Source organism: Chenopodium quinoa, unplaced genomic scaffold (assembly GCF_001683475.1).
Source record: "Chenopodium quinoa cultivar QQ74 unplaced genomic scaffold, ASM168347v1, whole genome shotgun sequence".
Lineage (NCBI taxonomy): Eukaryota > Viridiplantae > Streptophyta > Magnoliopsida > Caryophyllales > Amaranthaceae > Chenopodium > Chenopodium quinoa.
Genome location: NW_018742484.1, coordinates 4,472,816 through 4,493,271, shown reverse-complemented (window position 1 = coordinate 4,493,271; position 20,456 = coordinate 4,472,816). Strand labels below are relative to the sequence as shown.

The 20,456-nt window shown below is 36.8% G+C and overlaps 2 protein-coding genes and 1 pseudogene across 2 annotated transcripts; 2 read left to right on the top strand and 1 right to left on the bottom strand.

The window, feature by feature from the left end:
- On the top strand, positions 1-819 carry LOC110719176. Its single transcript, XM_021898080.1, has 2 exons — positions 1-254; positions 363-819. Exons 1-2 carry the CDS (start codon positions 1-3, stop codon positions 817-819), a joined length of 711 nt encoding a protein of 236 aa, XP_021753772.1.
- Positions 820-12,819: 12,000 nt separating this feature from the next.
- On the bottom strand, positions 12,820-16,668 carry LOC110719479 (annotated as a pseudogene).
- Positions 16,669-18,907: 2,239 nt separating this feature from the next.
- LOC110719275 (alpha-amylase/trypsin inhibitor-like) lies at positions 18,908-19,684 on the top strand. The gene is given in 2 exon segments (XM_021898164.1): positions 18,908-19,098; positions 19,101-19,684. Coding segments are annotated over 2 exon segments (687 nt in total). The 5' UTR covers positions 18,908-18,995.
- The last annotated feature ends 772 nt before the right edge of the window (positions 19,685-20,456 follow it).

Here is a 20,456-nt window from a genome sequence, read left to right as displayed (position 1 = left end):
ATGTCAAACCTTGCAAAATTCGAATTTGTTGCTCTTGATATTACTGAAAACAACTATCTGTCTTGGGTGTTAGATGTTGAAATACATTTAGATGCAAAGGGACTTGGTGATACTATTAAAGAAAACAACACTGCAACAAGCCAAGATAAGGCTAAAGCTATGATATTCCTTTGCCATCACCTTCATGAAGGCCTTAAGACTGAGTACTTGACTGTTAAAGACCCACAAGTCCTTTGGAGTAATCTAAAGGAAAGGTATGACCACCACAAATCTGTGATATTACCAAAAGCTCGTTATGACCGGTAACATTTAAGATTACAAGACTTTAAGACTGTGAGTGAATACAACTCAGCCATGTTTAGAATTACATCACAATTGAAATTATGTGGAGAGAAAATCACGGATGCAGAAATGTTAGAAAAAACATACTCTACTTTTCATGCAAACAATGTTGTCCTGCAGACACAATACCGTGAAAAGGGTTTTACAAAATTTTCTGAATTAATATCTTGTCTCCTTGTGGCTGAGCAAAATAATGAATTATTAATGAAAAATCATGAATCACGCCTAACTGGCTCTACTCCATTCCCTGAAGCGAATGCGACATCCCATAGTGGGAAAGAGCAAAAGGCTAGAGATCACGCCAGCAATCGTGGTCAAGGTCGTGGTCGCGACCGTGGACGTGGACATGATCGTGGTCGAGGTGGTCATTTTAGGAACTCATACTCTCACCAGAAGTGGGACAATAAAGATGGAAATAAGAATGAGAAGGATAAAAATGAAAATATATGCTACCGTTGTGGAGGAAAAGGCCATTAGTCTCGTGTGTGTCGCACACCAAAACATCTAGTAGACCTCTATCAACAATCAATCAAACAGAAAGGAAAGAAAGTGGAAACAAATTTGGTGTACGAGGATGGCGAAGGTGATTTTAATAACAGTGATACCACTCACCTAGAAGCAGCTGATTTCTTTCCTAATCCTGAAGAAAATAATTGAATAAATTATGATCCATTGGCGAATAAACTCTATTAATTAGCTTGCATTTATTATAGAATTTTATCTTAGTACTATGATTTTATGCTTTATGGGACATTTGGTTTTGGACAATTTTATGTTTTTGGATATTTTTATGTTTTCGGATATTTCATTATTATTATTATCAGTCCTTTATTAATTTAAGTTATTTGGTTTAGTGAATCTTATTTTAGTTCCTTTACTTCTATTAGAAATATTAATTTGAGAATTTTTAGTATAAAGATTCATATAATTGGGCAAGAGGAACGAATATGAGTTTTATAAGAATCATTTTACTTTTCTTGATATATGCATTGATAAAAGAATTTATGGCTTAAAAGGTGCAGGAGATTTAAAGGTAGTTGGATTAATTTAATGCCCCCACATGCAAGGATTAGGGGGAGATAGTATTTATTTCATTATTTTATATAATCCTTGCACATAAATAATAAAAAATATATTGATGGTCAGTTTGGTACATACATTAACTTAAATATTAACATTTTATTTAATAAAAGTGGCTACATGTTAATTAATATATTTCAAAATGATACCATCCTGAAGATGGATATGAATAGATGTCATTAGCTATATACTAATTGTAAATGCTCTAATTAAAATTGATGTCCCAGAAGGACAACATCAATTACTGATGAACCTAAAGTACGCCTAAAGCGTGGTAGCCGTAGCCGAGCCCAATAGATTTCAAAGATAAGAATCTTCTAACAGGAAAAGAGCAATTATTGACAATAGCAAATTTGAGGAAGTAATGCATTTTGATAGATCTTTATAAGAGATTATATTTAGTTAAATGGATATGTACCATGATTATATAGAGTACTCTAGAAGAGTATAGAATGTCCAACAAGCTTAGCATGTATCAAGATTATAGTCAAAGCTCCAGCAGAGTATAAAATTTTGGATCAAGTATTAGTTGATTGTCTTGCCAATTATATAAAGAAACACATGTTGGTGTTCTAATATCACATCATATTCATGGTCATGCATAAAGTAATTTTAATAAAGTGATCACTAGGGTTGGAATACTGACCAGAGTTCAAATTTAGAGAATTGACTGGATGTGATAATTAAATTAGGTCATCCGGGTTTAATAATTACCCGTTATGGAAACTTGAAGTTTCATTTGATAATGTGATGACGCTCTCTCAATGTTGCATATATGAAATGAATTAAATGGAAAGACATAACATTAAGATTGAGCTATTATTGAATAGTGATTTATAATAATTTGTATTGATGAAAATGTCAAGAGTTAATAGGTTTTGATTTATTTTCACGAAAGAATAATGGGTGACCAGAAGTTCACCAGATTAACAAATATGTTATTGTCAACTATTAGGTGACCAAAATCTCACCAAATACACTATTTAAATCTCTAAAGATCTCAAAGATCACTACCTAGTAGAATTCCAAGCAAGTGATTTATGCTTGTGTAATAATTCTTTTAATTGGGGCTATTATATATCAGCACATAAGAAATTGGAAAAGAAAGAAAAACGTACAGCTGCACAACACATGTCTCCCCATTGACATTGATTTCCAGAAGAGAACATATTATGGAAAGTGTAACAATAAATACACCATGCAATGTAAAGTTAAAGAAATGATTCTTCATTGAAATTGTTTTCTAGAAGAGATAAAACTTGTTTAATGCAAATCTTCTGAGATGATTATTTTGATTGTGATCCTCCAGATGAAAAGAATTTTAATGCAAATTTGTATACTAAGTTGGTATAGAATTAGACGCCTCTATAAATGAGATATTTTACCAACTTAGGGGGAGAAGAATTAGCAAAAGTTGGAAAAAAATCGGAAAATATAATTGATGATCCCTATAAAGGTAGTTTGAAAAGTTATATGCCAACTTTTGCCTATATATTATCAAGATATGTTGCACATTTATGATTTGATTTGTAATTAGTTATGACTCATGTTGCATAGCGTTGAAGATACTTTTTGGTCATATTATGTGTATACATTGAGATATAATCTTGCCAATTATACTTGAATCACTACACCTGAAGTGTAGGTTGTATGATCGCTTCCAAAATAAAGATATCTCTATTGATATGATATATGGCAAGATAGTGCAGTTAACACTAATAGCGTAATAGTATATAAATACCATAGTGTATGAAATACCCTAAAAGTGGTATAGATATCTAAATTATTACAATAGATGACCTATGATGTAAGGAAGTTGTGATGGTACCGATAAGAAATGTATCAAGATATCATAGTAAAATAGCATGCGAAATGTACGTTAAAGGAATATTATGATACCGATACACAAGGGAACCGATGAATAATATGCATATGCATAATAGAGTGGACTAGTGAATAAAGGATCTGAAATATATGTTCATTTTGATGTCAACATAACGATAATAATCATAAGTATATCATAGACCATAAGTCCAATGATATATGGATTTTTAAATCCACACTGTACAGTGTCTTGCATTATTTTGAGTCCTATGTATGTTTATATGCATGTATGAGTCATAGGTTAACGGATTGTTCATTGCATAAGTCAGTAATTGTTAGATGTAGTACTTATTGTATATTTTGTTTAATATGTTATCATGTTTTATATATCTCATATTGCATGCATTGGTTTCTATACAATAATTGTGGTGTATGTGAATGTTCATTCAAAGTATAGTAAGGCATATTTACAACTTTGATGGAAAATTAGAAAGACATATTTATATTCCAACGGGTTTATAATTATGATGAAATTATATATGACATTGATCTAATATTATTTATGAATCATGTAAGAAAAGTTCTCGAAGAACTTATATGCAACGTATTTACAGCCCTTCCAATTTTATATCTTGAATATTGCAATTATTATCAAACTCTTGAAAAGTCTATGTCTCGATTTATTGTCTCCCCAATTTCTCGCCTATTTCTCTTTATTTCTCTTCCATATTTAACAACGGCTACATTTTCTCATTCTCAATAACTTTTTAAGAAAATCCACCTTCCTTTTTTATTTAAATCAGATATTCTACTCCCTGGATTCTGCCGCATTCTCACAAGCTCACTCCAAATATTTTCCTCATTTCAGCTTACTCTTCATTCTTCAACCCCTAAACATGAATACAAACAATCCGAATCCTCGAAACACACCAAATCCTCAAAGAACATCAAACAATTCCCAACCTAACCCAAATTTTAATCCCCAACCTAATTTTCTAATGTATTTGCAGAATACTGAAAATCATCCCAATCCCAATCCTAATTATCCTCATTATCAAAACTCAATGTTTCCCAATAATTCCCAACCAAACCTAAATTATATTTCCAATCCTAATTTCCAAATGTAATTGCCTCCTTATTATCCTTACTTACCAAATCATCCAAACCAAACAAATCCAAATTATTCCCAACATAATGACAATTTTTGTTAAACTCACAAGAAATTTAGGAGAAAACGGCTTAATGAGCCTTTACCATTAAACACATATATATAGGCTTACAACATTAACCTAACATGCCAAAAACTCCTAACAAGATATATCAAATATATTCACAAAATATATCTCACAACATAATTATGTCCTAACACTCCTCCTCAAGTTGGAACATGTAAATCACGAATGCCCAATTGTTAAGAAGAAAATCAAACTGTCGTTTCCCAAGTGCCTTCGTCAAAATATCTGCTAACTGATGACCTGTAGGAACATACGCAGTAGCTAGATTACCATTCACCAACTCATCATGAACAAAGTGACAACCTGCCTCTATATGCTTAGTACGATCATGAAAAACAGGATTTTTAGCAATATGGAGAGCAGATTGACTGTCACAATACAACTTCATAGGCTTAGGATGAAAAATACCAAGAGAGGAAAACAAAAATTTCAACCACTTTAATTCACAAGTTATAACTGCCATAGCACGATACTCAGCTTCAGCAAAAGAACGAGATATTATCGGTTGTTTCTTAGTCTTCCACGAGATAGGGGAACGACCAAGAAAAACCATATAACCAGACTAAGAAAGACTAGTCAAAGGACACGCTGCCCAATCACTATCACAGAAAGCCGTCAAACACATCCTTCATAGGACGTAACAATATACCCTAACTAGGACTACCTTTGATATAGCGAAGTACCCTGATTGCCGCATCCCAATGTTGCACTTGCAGGTTACTCAAAAACTGTACAAGAGTATGAACAGAGTAACTCAACTTTGGATGAGTTACAGATAAATAAACAATTCGCCCAATGAAGCCACGATACTGATCAGGTTGAGAGAATGGCTCTCCCTCGGCATATGCAAGACGATGGTTCTGCTCCAAAGGATTATTAATAATAAGCTTACAATCTAACATTCTTGCCTCAGATAACACATCTAAAGCATATTTACGCTGAGACAAAAATATACCTTCCGAACCACGAGCAACTTCAATACCCAAAAAATACTTCAACACACCAAGGACTTTCATATGAAAGCAAGTACTCAACTATTTTTTAAAACGAATAATCGCATCATGAGAAGAACCAGCTAGCAATATTAAGATCATCAACATCACAAGAAGATGAAGGGAGACCGTACCCTGAATATAACTGAACAAAGAATAATCTACATATGATTGCTTGAAACCATAAGATTTCAAGGCTTTAGACAATTTAGAAAACCATTGTCGAGGAGCCTGTTTCAGACCATATAGAGACTTACGCAACCTACAAACTTTCCCTGGAATAGGACAATAATAAACCGGAGGTAACTGCATATATAATTCCTCCTCCAAATCACCATGAAGAAAGGCATTATGAACATCCATTTGATGCAACTTCCAATTTAAAGAAGCTGCAACCGAAAGAAAAAGTCTAACAGTCCCCATTTTTGCCACAGGGGCAAAAGTCTCATTATCAAGACAACCTTTAAGTTGCTCTACTTCACCTGTAGATTTATATTTAATTTTATACACCCAATCACTACCAATAACCTTCTTACCTGGAGGTAATTCCTCCAATGTCCACGTGCCATTTCGTTCAAGAGCACCAATTTCTTCTTTCATCGCCTTACGCCACCCTTCATGTTTCACAACTTCCCTAAACGAGGAAGGCTCTTTACCCTTCATTCGTAACTGCTATCAAATAACACTTGTGTCTCATAGAAAAATTGTTATAATCAACATAACAAGCTATATCAAATTGTTTACCTGAAAAACGTGATTGAGAAGCAGGTGCAGTAGTTGATGGAGTGGGGTCCATTGTTTGACGAACAACTGTATTAGTCACATAACCACGGAGCTTCGAGGAAGGAATTTTGACACGATGACCACGATCCAACACTTCACCATTATTGGGAGTAATACCCCCTGCCACATCACTATGAGCACCCGTACTCCCCCTTGAGTCAAGGGAGGCAGTAGCAATATCATCACCGAAAAATACATCACTAGGCACATGCAAAGTTTGAGTACCTTTACTGACTTTAGGTGATTCAACAGTAGCATGCAACTCATGCATTAAATCCACATCACAAGCACTACTACCATCAGGTGCAGTAGGTGAAAAGGCATGCAAATCACTAACATAATCTTCATCATCCCATAAACGAACCTGACTAAAATAATTTTCCCACTGCACCTTTTCTAACTCACCAAATTGCTCAATAAAAGGAAATTTGTTTTCAACAAATTTGACATCACGACTTATAATAAATTCCTTAGACTCCAAATCATAAACCGCCAACCTCTTTTACCATACGGATAACCAACAAAAATACACCTCCTAGACTTAGAGTCAAATTTATCCTTAGTACGAGAATTATTCACCATATAGTTCAAACAACCAAAAACATGCACATTGTCATACAAGGGAGGTGTACCGAACCAACATTCATGAGGCGTCTTGCCCTTTAAAATAGGAGTCGGAGTCAAATTAATAAGATGAACGACCACAGCCAAAACACATTCTCCCCAAAAATACTTAAGTAATTTAGCTTGAAAACGTAAAGCCCGAGCAACATTTAAAATATGCTTATGTTTCCTTTCAACACGACCATTTTGTTGAGCGGTATCTGTTAGGTTTACAGTGATTTCAAAGAAGAAAACACTTAAAATAAGTGTGGGAACAAAACCTAAATTATATGATTACAATATAATTGTAAATATCAAATACAACACAATGTATTTCAATCAAGTATTATCAAATTCTAAGAAATCACAGAAAATTTACAAAGATTACACTAGTGTGAAAAGATCAAACTTGTCTTTCCTCCAAGCCGATGACAATGAGCATGATCATGAGAATAATAATGTCCCGTAAGACTCAATCCTTGATACACTGTCAAAGGCGTGTATACACTTTCCTAAAGAGGTTTATTTCCCCCACACGGTGCTAGGGTTAAACTGGAAATCCTCTTTGAGATACAATTGACAGCAAATTTCGTTCTTAGCACTAGAATCGAAATACAATGAAAAATTCACAAAGATAGCTAAATCTCAAGAATTTTCCTCACAAAAGTTTGCAAGAAGTTTGAGAGAAAATGTGGAGAATTCTTTTTGGGAGAGAAGATCTAAAAAGTTCTATATCTTTTCTGATCTCACAAAAAATCCCTTTAATTAAGAGAAATAACCGTCAGCAAAAACCGCAGAACAAGGAAGCAGCGCGGGCGCGACACAAATCGGCGCGGGTGCGCCACATGGCCACGCGGGCGCGCCTTCTAAAAAACCTGCAAGAGATAACTTGAAGTCAGTGAGGGGCGCGATTTTGACGCGGCTTGCAGCGCGGGCGCGCCACCCACATTCATCCAAAATGCTGATTTCCAGAGAGGTGTGCGGTTTAGGCGCGCTCTCATCGCGGCCGCGCTTACCTTGCGCGGGCGTGCTTAACATGGGCGCAAGCACATACCATACAGCACTCTAAATCATCAACAGTATCTACACACAAAGTTTGATGTAATCTGCCTTTTTTTGTCAAAGAAAGGTTTCAAACTCAAGAACTCTTGTCTATTATCACTCTATAACACTTTTATATTTTTATTAAATTGAGTTTTGATTACACCATAAAAGTCACGAATTAATTTCCCTACTTCATATTTTCCAACCATCAAATAAACCCAAGTAGCACGAGAAAAATTGTCAACGATAGTAAGGAAATATTTAGCATTACAACTAGATGATACTCTACGTACTTGGACCCCAAATATCACAATCTATCAAATCAAATAAACCACATGCTTTATTCATACTTAAAGGAAAAGAGTTACGAGGCTGTTTACCCATAAAACAAATATGACAATAAAACACACCACACCTTTTATTCTTACTACTACTAACTACTCCAGGTAAAGATAAAACAACTTTCATCGAAGGATGATCTAAACGCCTATGCCACAACATACTTGCATCTAGAACTTCTACTAGATTTGCTTGAAAATTACAAGCACGAACCGGCCGGAAACTCCAATCAGGTTCTCCAAAGTGCAATCCTGAATAGTACATAGCTTGTTAGTGAAAAGAACAATAAAATGTTGTTTTTCTAATAATTGAGACACTGACAGCAAGTTACATTTTAATTCCGGAACAAATAAAACATCTTCTAAAATTAAACCATCACTTAATTTTATTTTTCCTTCTTTAGTGGTCGTAGTAATTTTTTCGTTAGGCAAACCAACAGGATATAAAATATCACACAAATCAAAAAATAAATTCAAATCACCCGACATATGATTTGATGCTCCGGTGTCAATTATCCACTCATTCGAACTATACATACCATGAGAAGTCTGATCAGAAGAAGAATTAGTGGGCTTTGCACTTTTAATTGCACTCATAAATTGCTGCCACTGTTCATTAGTTAAAGTAAGAGCCGAGCCACGATCATTGTCATTAATATCTTGCGCACCTGACTGTCGAGAACCACTCACATTCGCAGCAAAACCACGACCACCAGAATCTGCCGTACGACCACCACGACTACCGCAGCCACCCCCATGGCCAGACCTGCCACCACGCTGACCATCGCGCCCACCAGAATTGAAGGAATTGGGCCAGCCATGTAAGTCGAAACACTTCTCCTTCACATGCCCCTTTTTACCACAATGGTCACACATACGAACATCTCCACCACTGGACCAATTTGTCCGACCCTGAGCCGAACCAGACACAGCAAACCCAACAGCACTTTTTGGACGATTATCATGTGCATCTGAGACAGTTTGCTTGCGTTCATTCTGGGCTGCTTTAACGCGGCCGATAGTGACGGGAAGGGTAATTTTCCTGCCTGGATATGTTGCAGACCCATTGAATCCAGATACCGGGTAGGGTAACGGAGTCAGGTTCTTGGTATTCAACTTCAGCTGGTCGTAAGCCTCTCGGAAGAGGATATTCACACCACTTCCGCCGTCGACGAGAGTTCGTCAGACGTTGTGGTTTGCGATCCCTTTGACGATCACCAGCGGGTCATCATGGGGGTATGCCACCTCCCGGTAGTCTTCGAATGTGAACGTAAAGTTCGGCACCGGAGACTAGGGTGCTCGGAACTCAGTATGGTTCACTTGATGGGTCAAGCCCCTCAAGTGGCGTTTTTGCGCTTTTCGAGAGCTTGTTTCTCTGGAATTGACAAGGATGTCATTGTCTTTGTCCTGCAGCTTGTTCTTTTTCCGGGGGAATTCCAGTTCTTGCCGAGAATCTTTCTCAGCTTTTTTCTATTCGCGGCTATCCGCGAGATTTTTTTTCAGGTAACCTTTTCGGACCATATACTCAATCGGATCCCTCAGCTGGATACAATACTCGGTGTGATGTCTCGATGATTCATGGAACTCACACCATCGGTCCTTGCTTTTCTACTGATCCCACGGTGGGAGCGGCCTAGGCTTTTTATACTTCTTCTCGTCCTTCGTTATGCTGTAGAACTTTGCACGTGGAAGGGCGAGAGGAGTGTATGATTCGTATTTCCCCACGAATGGGGTTTTTTCTTTCTTCAGCTCGGAAGCCAAGAATGGTTCTGAGGCTTTTGCCTTCCCTTTCCTCTGGCTCTAGCTTTTAAATTGTTGTCCCTTAGTCTTCCCAGCCCCGGATTGAGACTGGGATTTGGTTTTGTTCCATTTTTCGGCTCGGATGTATTTATCCGAAGCATCCAGAGCTTCCTCCAAGGTCTACGGGGGATGCATGACCATGAAGTCAAGGAACTTTCCAGCTTGCAGCCCGTTTCGCAGTGCGAAAACGGCAAGCCCTTGGTCTAGACTTGTAATTCTGGACGACTCGTTGCTGAAGCGAGTCAGATAGTCTCGGAGGCTCTCGTCCTTGCCTTGCTGCAGATTCATCAGTTTTGCAGTTGTCTTCTCTCGGCGGTTTGCCGTAGAAAACTTGCTCTTGAACATGTTCGAAAGGTCTTTCCAACCGGTTATCGAGTCTTCCTTTACTCCATTGGTGATCCACGCTTGTGCAACACTTTTAAGAGTGGTCGGGAAATATTTGCACCAGGTCGTTTCGGACCCGGGGTTCAGATACATGTGCCCCTCGTAAGAGGCAATGTGGTCCTTCGGATTCAAAGTACCATCATAAGTTATGTGTGCCGGGATTTTAACTGTGGGCACATGCTCTTCCCAAATCCAGCTTTGGAAGGGTGAGCTAGTGGGAACCATCACGGCCTTTCCCCTATGTCCAGCCGACGGGACCTCGCTCCTCCCTCTTAGAGAGGTTGAAGTAGTTTTCGTCCTCGACTGGGACGGTTCGGGACAAGGCTCAGTTCCCTCGGGGTAGGTGAGGCGACTGCACACGCTCATCTCCCTTGAGTCGAGACGTTCGTGAATGTTTCGACGAGCAGTCTCTTGCCATGCGGAGGTGGTGTTGCTGCTTTTGTAGCTTTTGGAGTTTTGGGTTTTAGAATTTTCAAAGAACTAAGGGTTCTTTTTCCTCTCTCGTTCAGTCCTCCAAGTGCCCTCCTCCCATTTGTCCCCGAGCTCCTTGAAGAATGGAGCTCGTCCACTTTCCTCTTGGCTGGTCCTCCTTCTCAAGTTTCTCGGCAAAAGAGGCGAGAGGTCACGAGGTGGTGGAAAGTTGCCTCCTTGGGCCTTCATGAGGTCCATGAAGACCGCGACGGCTCATGCCACTTCCTCCGTAGAGGGTCCCGTTTAAGAAGTTGTTCTCGGCTGAGACCGAGAATGGAAACTTCGAGGGGGACTCTTAGCAATGGACTGACTCGACCGATATGATCTGGTCAGCTGGCGAGTAAGATGGGATGGTGACCTCTCCGACGCTGCCCTTTCCGGGGAAGAGGGAGTTTTTGAAGAAGAAAAAGAAGGTTCCGGTGATGAAGGAGCAAGTGGATTCCACCTCACCAGAATTGGACCTTTCCTCGAAGAGGAAGGGTCGTTCTTTTTAGTACTATTGACACTTTTACCACTCTTAGTCATTTTTGCTAAGATTGGTTGATTTTTGGCTTACTTTTGAAGAATGTCTTCCCCACAGACGGCGCCAAATTATTTCGGGTAAAAACAATGGGACCTTCGACAAGGTCCTTTTCTGTGGGCTGAAAACTGATCTCGGTCCAAGTGATGACTGGGCCGAGGGTTTCCTGCGCAGCAGACACACGTGAACTGGCCCGGGGTGTTGCCGAGGAAAGCCCCTCCGATGCTGAAGTCAGTACAATGTTTAGAGAGAGAAAGTTATGCAAGAATATTAATTGCTTGAGGCTTAATGTGTATCCATGTAGAGAGAGAGGATTGAAGGCTTTTATACCTTTTCTCAATAGATAAGTGGGCCGTGAATCAAGTGGGCTTGCCACATTGACCGGGCCTTAGCTGACTTGACATAGTTTGGAGAGTTGAACCTTAGCCTTGGGTTTTGTAATTAAATCATTTATGGACCGGCCCAATTGAAATAAATTGGACCCAAACACGGAGTAATATTTTTAGTGTATGAACCTTTAAAAAAATAATCCATGTTACTTATAAGTCACACTAATAATATTGATAATATCACAAAATTTAATGGGTTGGTGTTGTGTTCAGTTAAAAATTTATTTCATATTAAGCAGTTGCAATCTTGGCCCTAAATTTCGCTCCGAATTTGCAATTGCGTGGAGAGAATTCATAGACTAGACCACTAGAAGGATCAAATCAGAGCTGATTTTATATATATCGGCTTGATTTTGGTGTCTAAAGTCGATTGGCTTTATGAAATTATTAAAAAATATTTGAGGTGAAAAGTACCATCTTTAAGCTCCTGGAGTCCTGCAAGCTAGGAGATTATTAATACAGTACTATATTGGATACGCTCTTCATTCACAAGATTTCGAGGTTGTACTTTGACCATTCATTACTCTTTATATATTTTGATTATACAATATTATGAAAATGCGTTTAAACAGAACCTTACTGGTTGGTATTTTTTTTTAGTACTTCAATAGCATACATCTAAGAGAGATTAGTAAACAAAGTTTAATCTCCAAAATTGTACATAACAATGTACACAGTAACATCTACTACAGTTATGGAGTATGTTTTATGAAGGGTAATGTTTATTATTGATGAAAAGAGTATATAATGAACTGTAATCAAGAAAACACTAACCTACAGTATTATTCTTATTAAATAAATGATTAAGCATTGAAATATAGAATGCAATTGTTACTCTTCTCATATATGGCTGATTTCAATGGAAAATAACCGAAACTCATGAAACATATTGCTTCTAGTACTCAACTTCTTACAACAAGATGTTTCATGAAATTCATGCCTACTGTTAAGCTGTTCCAAACAATCTGTCCTTTCTATATATTCGTAACACTTCAAACCGACAATTTTATCTACACATACTCTTCTTTGCCACCTGATCAGATGTATTGCATCTCCCTAGCAGCATACTACATATTTTTCAACCTATCTAAAGTACTTTATGTACTCCTTTTATCTTTATATTGCATCTTTATACTGTCAAAAGATGTAAATTTTTTGCAGCTGTCTGCGTCTGTATCAAATGGACCAGGTGACGAGAAATTATATCATCTAGCTTTTACGCAAAAACCCACTAATCATTCTTCCTACATGATACTGCTACGAAATCTTAACAATATTACTCATATATAGCTAATGGCAGAATGTGCATAATCCTGTAAACTGTTTGTTCTTGTAATTATCGGTCATTTATTAATGACATTGAGAAATTCAAATTAATCCGGTGAAAGGCATAATTTGCAATATCGTAGAGAAAAATTTCTCTAAACAATCTTGATAAGAAGCTGAAAGAAAAAGAAAAACGAGTTGCAAAGTATGCAACTACTTTACAAACATAGTCTTACCCTACAATGAAACTAAAACACAAAACAAACAATTTACATTGAGGCAGCAGCTGCTTTTGATGTTGATGCAGTAGGAGCTCTACTGGCAACTGTCCTAACACGAGCAGCTCCTTCGTTGCTGAATTTCTTCTCAGGTTCCTCATTGATTCCACAGGCAATTTCAGATATATCAAGCCTTTGAAATCTTGCTGGATTCAGCTCTTCTCGGCTGTAAGACTTTGAAGTCCAAGATTCTGTTGAATCAGCTGAAGTTGGCTCCCAAGTTGAAGAAGACAGCCAATTTTGCTGACTTCCACCCACATTGCTACCAGAAGACTCCTCGTCGTTGAAATCTCCACTCTTCATCCTTACTGTCACATACTTGTGTAAACTCGGCTCCATCAAATCATCACTTACTTTCACTTCTGATTCAACAAAGGGGTCCTTGGACTCTAAAACCTTCTTATTACTGTTGAAAGAGAAGTTGGTTTCCTTTGGGCTTTTTCGCCTGTCATCAGAGCCAGTCATGGAGTTAAGATCCGCCACAGCTTCAACAATTGAACATGCTTTGCTGACACATGGAGGGAGTTTGTACGAATTGCTCGCATCCATGTTAGAACTTCCAGCATTATTACTGCTACTGAAATTTGCATTTGCATTAGCATTAGCATTCATGTTTGAGCTTTTCTTCTGGTGGAAATTCTGAATGTCTCGAAGCAATAGAGAGTTATAGTCAGTAGCCAGGGTAGGGGCTAAAAGAGCCTCAACACTGATGTCCAGGTCTCGTGACCGCCTTGCAGCTTCATTAATGTTTGTGGCAACTTCAGTGTCTCAGCACCCGAGACAACAACCGGAGTCACCATGGCATCATACTCAACTGTATCTAATTGCCCCCTCTTATCCTCAATCATTTGCTCAACATTCGGCGTCTGAAGCTCATTCACTCTGCAGTAATTAGTTTTTGTAACCTCATATCCTTCAGCCCCTCTGCTTCTGCTTCTTCTATGAGTCCCCTGAATAGATGCTTTAACATTGTTTGTCTCTGCATACTTGTTCTGCTGCATCACCATTCACAACAGGAGCAACACTCAGCTTATACACATGATGCAATTAAAAGCAGAAATATTAATTTGCAATCTCGGTCACTCGAAAACAAGTCACTCAGTACTGCACTGACTCATTGCAATTCCAAGGCTTGATTTTTACCCTATGCCTATCAATTGTGTTTAGAAAAACACCCCCTACACTACATATAGATTATCATTTTACACGAATTTAAAAACGCCATTCTTGTTCAAGAGTTATGGTATGCAAGGTGCAAAGACTACAAACAAATAAACACTGAATTTAAGAGAAAATAGCAAATAAAAAACATGTCTTATTTCCATATCCTTATCCTATTCTGATTTCTGAGTTAAGATGCAGCAAACTAATCATGTAAATTAGCTAGAATAGCATGTCCAATTTACTAACAACCTCCCAAAAAATAAGAAATCAACAACATTAAGAACAATAAAGAAGCTAACAGATCAAAAAAGTTACCTGAAATCCAGAATTAACAGGCTGCTTAACAACCACAACATCCTCCTCAATTTCCTTCCCTTTACTAACAGGCCTCTTATTAGAAAGCGGATGAAAGGGAAGTGAATTAATATCAATATCATTCAAAGGCGTTCTCCTAAACGGCGAATGCTCGGCTTTCCTAGACCCATTCCGGCTCAACGGGGCCGACACCGGCTGCTGCTGACCTCCACCATTCCCTTGATTACCACCCCTTACAGGTGAACTCGCCCTTGCAGGAGAAATAGCTCTAGCAGGGGACTGAGACCGCGGCGAACCCACATTCCTCTTCACCAAAACCCTCTTTACATTCCCATCAGTTCCATTTCCAATACTACCCTTTTCAACAGACAGTGAACTCACAGTTGCAGGAACAGACACTAATTTCCCAGGCCTAACATTCCCATTATTACCATTGTGGGTTTGAGTTATGGGACTTTCGGATCGTCTTCCCGGAGACCTACTAACCCTCCTCCCATTACTCTGTGATCTCTCTTTACTCCCTGACCTTTGCTGCTGCTGCTGGTCTCTCTCCCTACTCCTACTCGGAGTAGTCCTCCTTCGATTCGAACCCCGGGATTGTCGCCTCCTCAATCGTTCATCATCATCATTCAGTTCATCCTCGTTTCCATTCCCATTTCCTATTCTCTTGGAATCCTCAACAATATCATTCTCTCTATCGAAATCGAAACTCCGTTTCGAACCCGAATACCTCCTTCCATGCCCATTCCCATTCCCATTTCCATTTCCCTTACCAGATGAACTCCTACTAAGCCTACCACACTGAATCAAAATGGCATCAACTTCTTCCTTTGTACAGCTTGAAGTTCTCACTGCTTGCCCATTTGCAGCAGCTGCTAATATATTCCTACCAATCTCTTCGGACCCGGATCCTCTACTCGGGTTGCTTGAATTCGATACCGACCCATCTGATTCCGGTCTCTTTTCATTACTTTTTCAGTGTTGAATTACAAAAACCTCCTTCTTCTTCTTTGTTAAAATCTCCTTTGCTTCACTTTCTATTTCTTTTGTGCTACATTCCGGTTTCGGGGTTGCCGCCTCGAAACCGGCTAATTGCTTCTTAGGGTGCTCTAATTTAACCGGAACCGGAACCGGAACCGAAACCGGAAGATTCTTTTTTGTATCAGTTTGTTCGATTTGTGAATGTGAATTTGAACATGGATCATTCTTGCTCAAACAACATCCCATCTTTAATCTATGCAAATAATTTTGATGAGATTAGACTAAAAATCTGAAGGATCAAAGAGAAAGAAAAGATAAAGGCTTAATTAAAAGTAGGTGGGAGGAGCAAAATGAGAGAGGTAGAGAAGAAAAAGATTTGAAATTTGAGGAATTTGGATGAGAGAGAAAAGAAAACAGGGCACAGTTTTCAAAGAAAGAAAGAAATTCAAATTTTGGGGGAAGGGCGGGCGAATGTAGAAATGTAGCCGTTAAATTGAAAGTGGGTGATGTCTGATGTGTATGTTTTGGATTATTTGTTTTAAACTCACTTCACTACTGAAGTATAGTAAGAAATGAGCTTTTTTTTTAACTTACTTGCCCTTTTAATTGAGAATATTTAATGTCTATAAGACTGATAAGATTTGGTGTTTTGGATTATGGTTTTAATTTGAAGTGGTAACGGCTACTTTGTGCATGTTACATGGTTGGAAAATTTTGGATTTTGCTGCTAGTAGCTTTTTGTTTAGCGATTTTAGAAAGGAATTTATTGTTTGGATGTTACAAATAAATTGACTTAATTACGGATGTTAGAGATGGAACTAGGAATCTAGGATTATTAGTTTAGGAGATATTCAGTAATATTGATTGAGTATGCATAAAAATACTGATTGAGTACGTATAAATTAAAAAATATTACTCTATGGTATTTTCCCTCAAAAAAATAAAAAACTCTATGGTACTTATAATTAGAGGAGGTTGAATATTATTGAAATTGGATATGAAACCTAATACGAGTAGTAAGCCTCGATAAGTTGTAATGGGCCAAATGAGGATATTCTTGTAAAAAAAAAAAAAGTGTGATTAGGAACATGAAATAAACTAAATGTTACTTTATACGGAGTAATATTTTTGAAACAAATATAGCATGTAGAAAAAAAAACATATATACTCTCTCTATTTCAATTTAATCGTCACATAAAGTTTTAGGTAATAATACATCCGGTTATTTTAAGTGCAACAATTATCATAACCAAACTTTTTTTAATGCAATACTTTGCTCATGATCCTAACTTTTAAACAAAAATAAAAATAACAAATTTGTAGGTTTTTTTTTTATTTTTTTTAATTTTATTTTTTAATTTAAATTTAAATAAAAGATCCTCCAAATATAATTTTTAATGAAAAAAGTTCGAACAAGCAATGATGTAATGCATGCAATAAGCATGTTTAATATGCAAAGCAACTTTGAAGTATTAATGCAATATTTTATTCTTTAAAAATGTCAAGGATTCCTAACATTTCGAAACATGTACAATAATTTGTTAAAGCTACCCACCTTTAGTAAATAATAATATAAGGGAGAATGCGTCCTAGATTTCATTTACCGTAAACCTCCTTAAATATAATGTGTTATAGGGTTGTATGTAAATGATTCGAATTGAGCTGAAATTTAGCCTGTTCGACCTAAGCTTGATAATATTTATTAGTGTTCGACCTATTTCAAGTGTGAAACGAGCTAATCGTTAAGAATTTGGCTTGTTCGAACTTTGTTCACGAAGATGCTTGTTTTCATTTTGAGTTTAAGATCGAACTTGATTAAATAAACAAGCCCTAGTTTATCATTAAAAAATGATTTCTTTTAATTTTTAATGCATTCACTTAATTTTATTTTATTTATGTCTTCATTCTTTCTATTATAAAATAAATAAATAAATAAACCCAAACTGATGATGGCATATCTGATTTATAACTTAAATATAATTAACATGGAGTATTTATCTAGAGAAAATGCTATATATATCCCTTAGGACTATGAATAAGAAGCTAACAGAAAAAACTATTAGTGAAATATGTTCATTAATTACATTGATTTGCATATGATTTTGTCAGACATTCTTAAACTAAAATCAAATAAAAATAATATTTAATGTTTATTCGTATCCCTAAGGACTACATATGACATAATGACTCTATAAGACTATAACACCCTAGTTAAGTGCAAGCTACCGAAAATTATGACTTAACAAAATGATGATGCATTAAATGAATATGAATGCAACCGTTGGTACGTATACAGGTATACGACTATACGTAGTACTTGTACAAATTGTGACGATCGCTTGAGTCCTTAGCTTAGACCCTTACAATACTGTTATACTGGTGGTCTGGTGGGTGCATCAAGTCGATCAATATGCCGACAATTAGCTTCAAAGTGTCATAATGTTAATCTCATATATTATTTTAGGCGTTTAAAAAAGATCTACTTATATTGAATATGTTTCTTTTTTAACTAAATTTTTTTTGGAATTAATTGGTTGTGGATTGATGACATGACTTTAAGTAAGGAAATCTCTACCTTAAATTATGCAATTATGACTTATGCTTTCCCAAAAATAAATCACAAAGCTTAAATAAGACAAACTAATCATGAATTATTTTGTACTTTAATGTTAGATTTCAAATATTATTCTTTTCTTATTTTATATGATTGATTCTATATATTATAGGACTAAGATTATGAAACGGAGAGAGTATTATAATTTATACTCCGTATGTTGTTAAAAGTCTTAAAACCTTTAATTTAGCCTTCACTTTGTTTATATAATTATACTATTAAAATGTTGGACGTTATATTTTAATTTCGTTCTAACAGCTATACTCGTTCTTTTATTTTGTATATGCAGTGACATTTATAGTTCAATAATGTACATGAATTATTGTTTAGTGCGGAGCACTGAAATAGTTATTACACATGAAATTAGCTTAAACTGGTAAGTTTGGTGAAAGAAAATGTCCTGGTATTTCTATTTTCTACGTAGGACTCCATCATTTTCCTTGGATATTATCATCATTTTTGACTTTTCTTCCCTTACTTTCCTATATAAACTCAAACAAGCTCAGCTAAGTACACAAACAATCAACAAATACAAATTCCAAATATTTTTCTTTTAAATTAATTTTTCCAACATGATCTCCTTTAAATCTGTCTTTATTTTCTGCCTCTTCATAGTTTTTGCTTCCCTAATCTCTACTCCCACCAATGCAGCCACTTTTACAATAAGAAACAACTGCCCTACACTATTTGGGCAGCCGCAGTACCCGGTGGTGGCCGACGTTTGAATACCGGTGAAACATGGACTATCACAGCCAACCCTGGACAAGATCGTGGTCGCATTTGGCCCCGTACTGGGTGCACACCCAATGGGTCAAATGGGCTTAGGTGCATCACAGGAGACTGTGGTGGGGTACTCCAATGCACAAATTATGGGACACCCCCTAACTCTTTAGCTGAGTATGCCCTAAGACAATATAACAACTTGGATTTCTTTGACATCTCTTTGGTTGATGGGTTCAATGTGCCAATGAGTTTCTTGCCTGTAAGCGGGTGTAGCAGAGGACCCTCTTGCACGGCTGATCTTATCGGCCCGTGCCCTGCCGAGCTTAAGTCCTCAGGAGGGTGTAACAACCCGTGCACGGCGCTCAGAGATGATAAATATTGTTGTATAAATAATTATAGGGATAACTGCCCTCCAACAAATTACTCTCGCTATTTCAAGAGTAGGTGTCTAGATGCTTATAGTTATCCTAAGGATGATGCTACTAGCCTTTATACTTGCCCTTCTGGTACCAATTACAGGGTTACATTTTGCCCTTGATTTATAGAATACTCTTTAAATCTATCTAAAAATGTACTCTGGAGTACTACAATAATACTCCCTTATAAATAAATGGGATGTTATCCTAATATAATAAAACATTTATATTTTTTATTATTATTATTGTAGTGTGTTTAAGAGTGCAATGTTGTGTTTTGACTTTACAGATATCTATTTTTTAAATCCAACAAATTGAATGTCTTTAAAAATATGACAATTTTGATTCTACAAAAATTATTTTAATACTAATACCACTCAACAAACTCAAGGACTCTATTTTATTAGGAAATGTGTCGTATTTGATAACGATCTCACTTTAGACACACCTCTCCTTAGCTTTGCACAATATCGTTACATTTTTTTTTGGGTGAAAGAGAAGGGCAAAGCCCCAAAGCAAACAAATTAAAACAACTAGTAACAAAGAAAAAACAGAAACAAACAAACAAGCAAAAACTAAAAAGCCAAACTACTTATTAGCACTAGAAGGGACCATAAATAAGATTTGATGATGCCAATTTGTGCAATCCTTATGCAAGTTTGTGCACTCGTGGCCAAAATATAAGTTTTGTAATGTCACACATAAGTTCTACTGTATAAAGCTAGAGAAATATGAGTAGAAGTGTAGAACTATATATTATCATTTCATGGCTTTCACTTACTTTGCAATTTGGAATGAGACTTTATTCAAACAAAATGGACTTTGAACTTTAGCAAAGGTTCTATAATTGGATAGAAGGTACTTTATTAGTTCTAATATCTATTTATTAGTGAG

Coding starts and splice junctions, on each gene's coding strand:
- LOC110719176 (XM_021898080.1), top strand. CDS start 1: ATGTCAAACCTTGCAAAATTCGAATTTGTTGCTCTTGATATTACTGAA. Junction 255..362: donor TGGAGTAATCTAAAGGAAAG/GTATGACCACCA, acceptor AGCCATGTTTAG/AATTACATCACAATTGAAAT.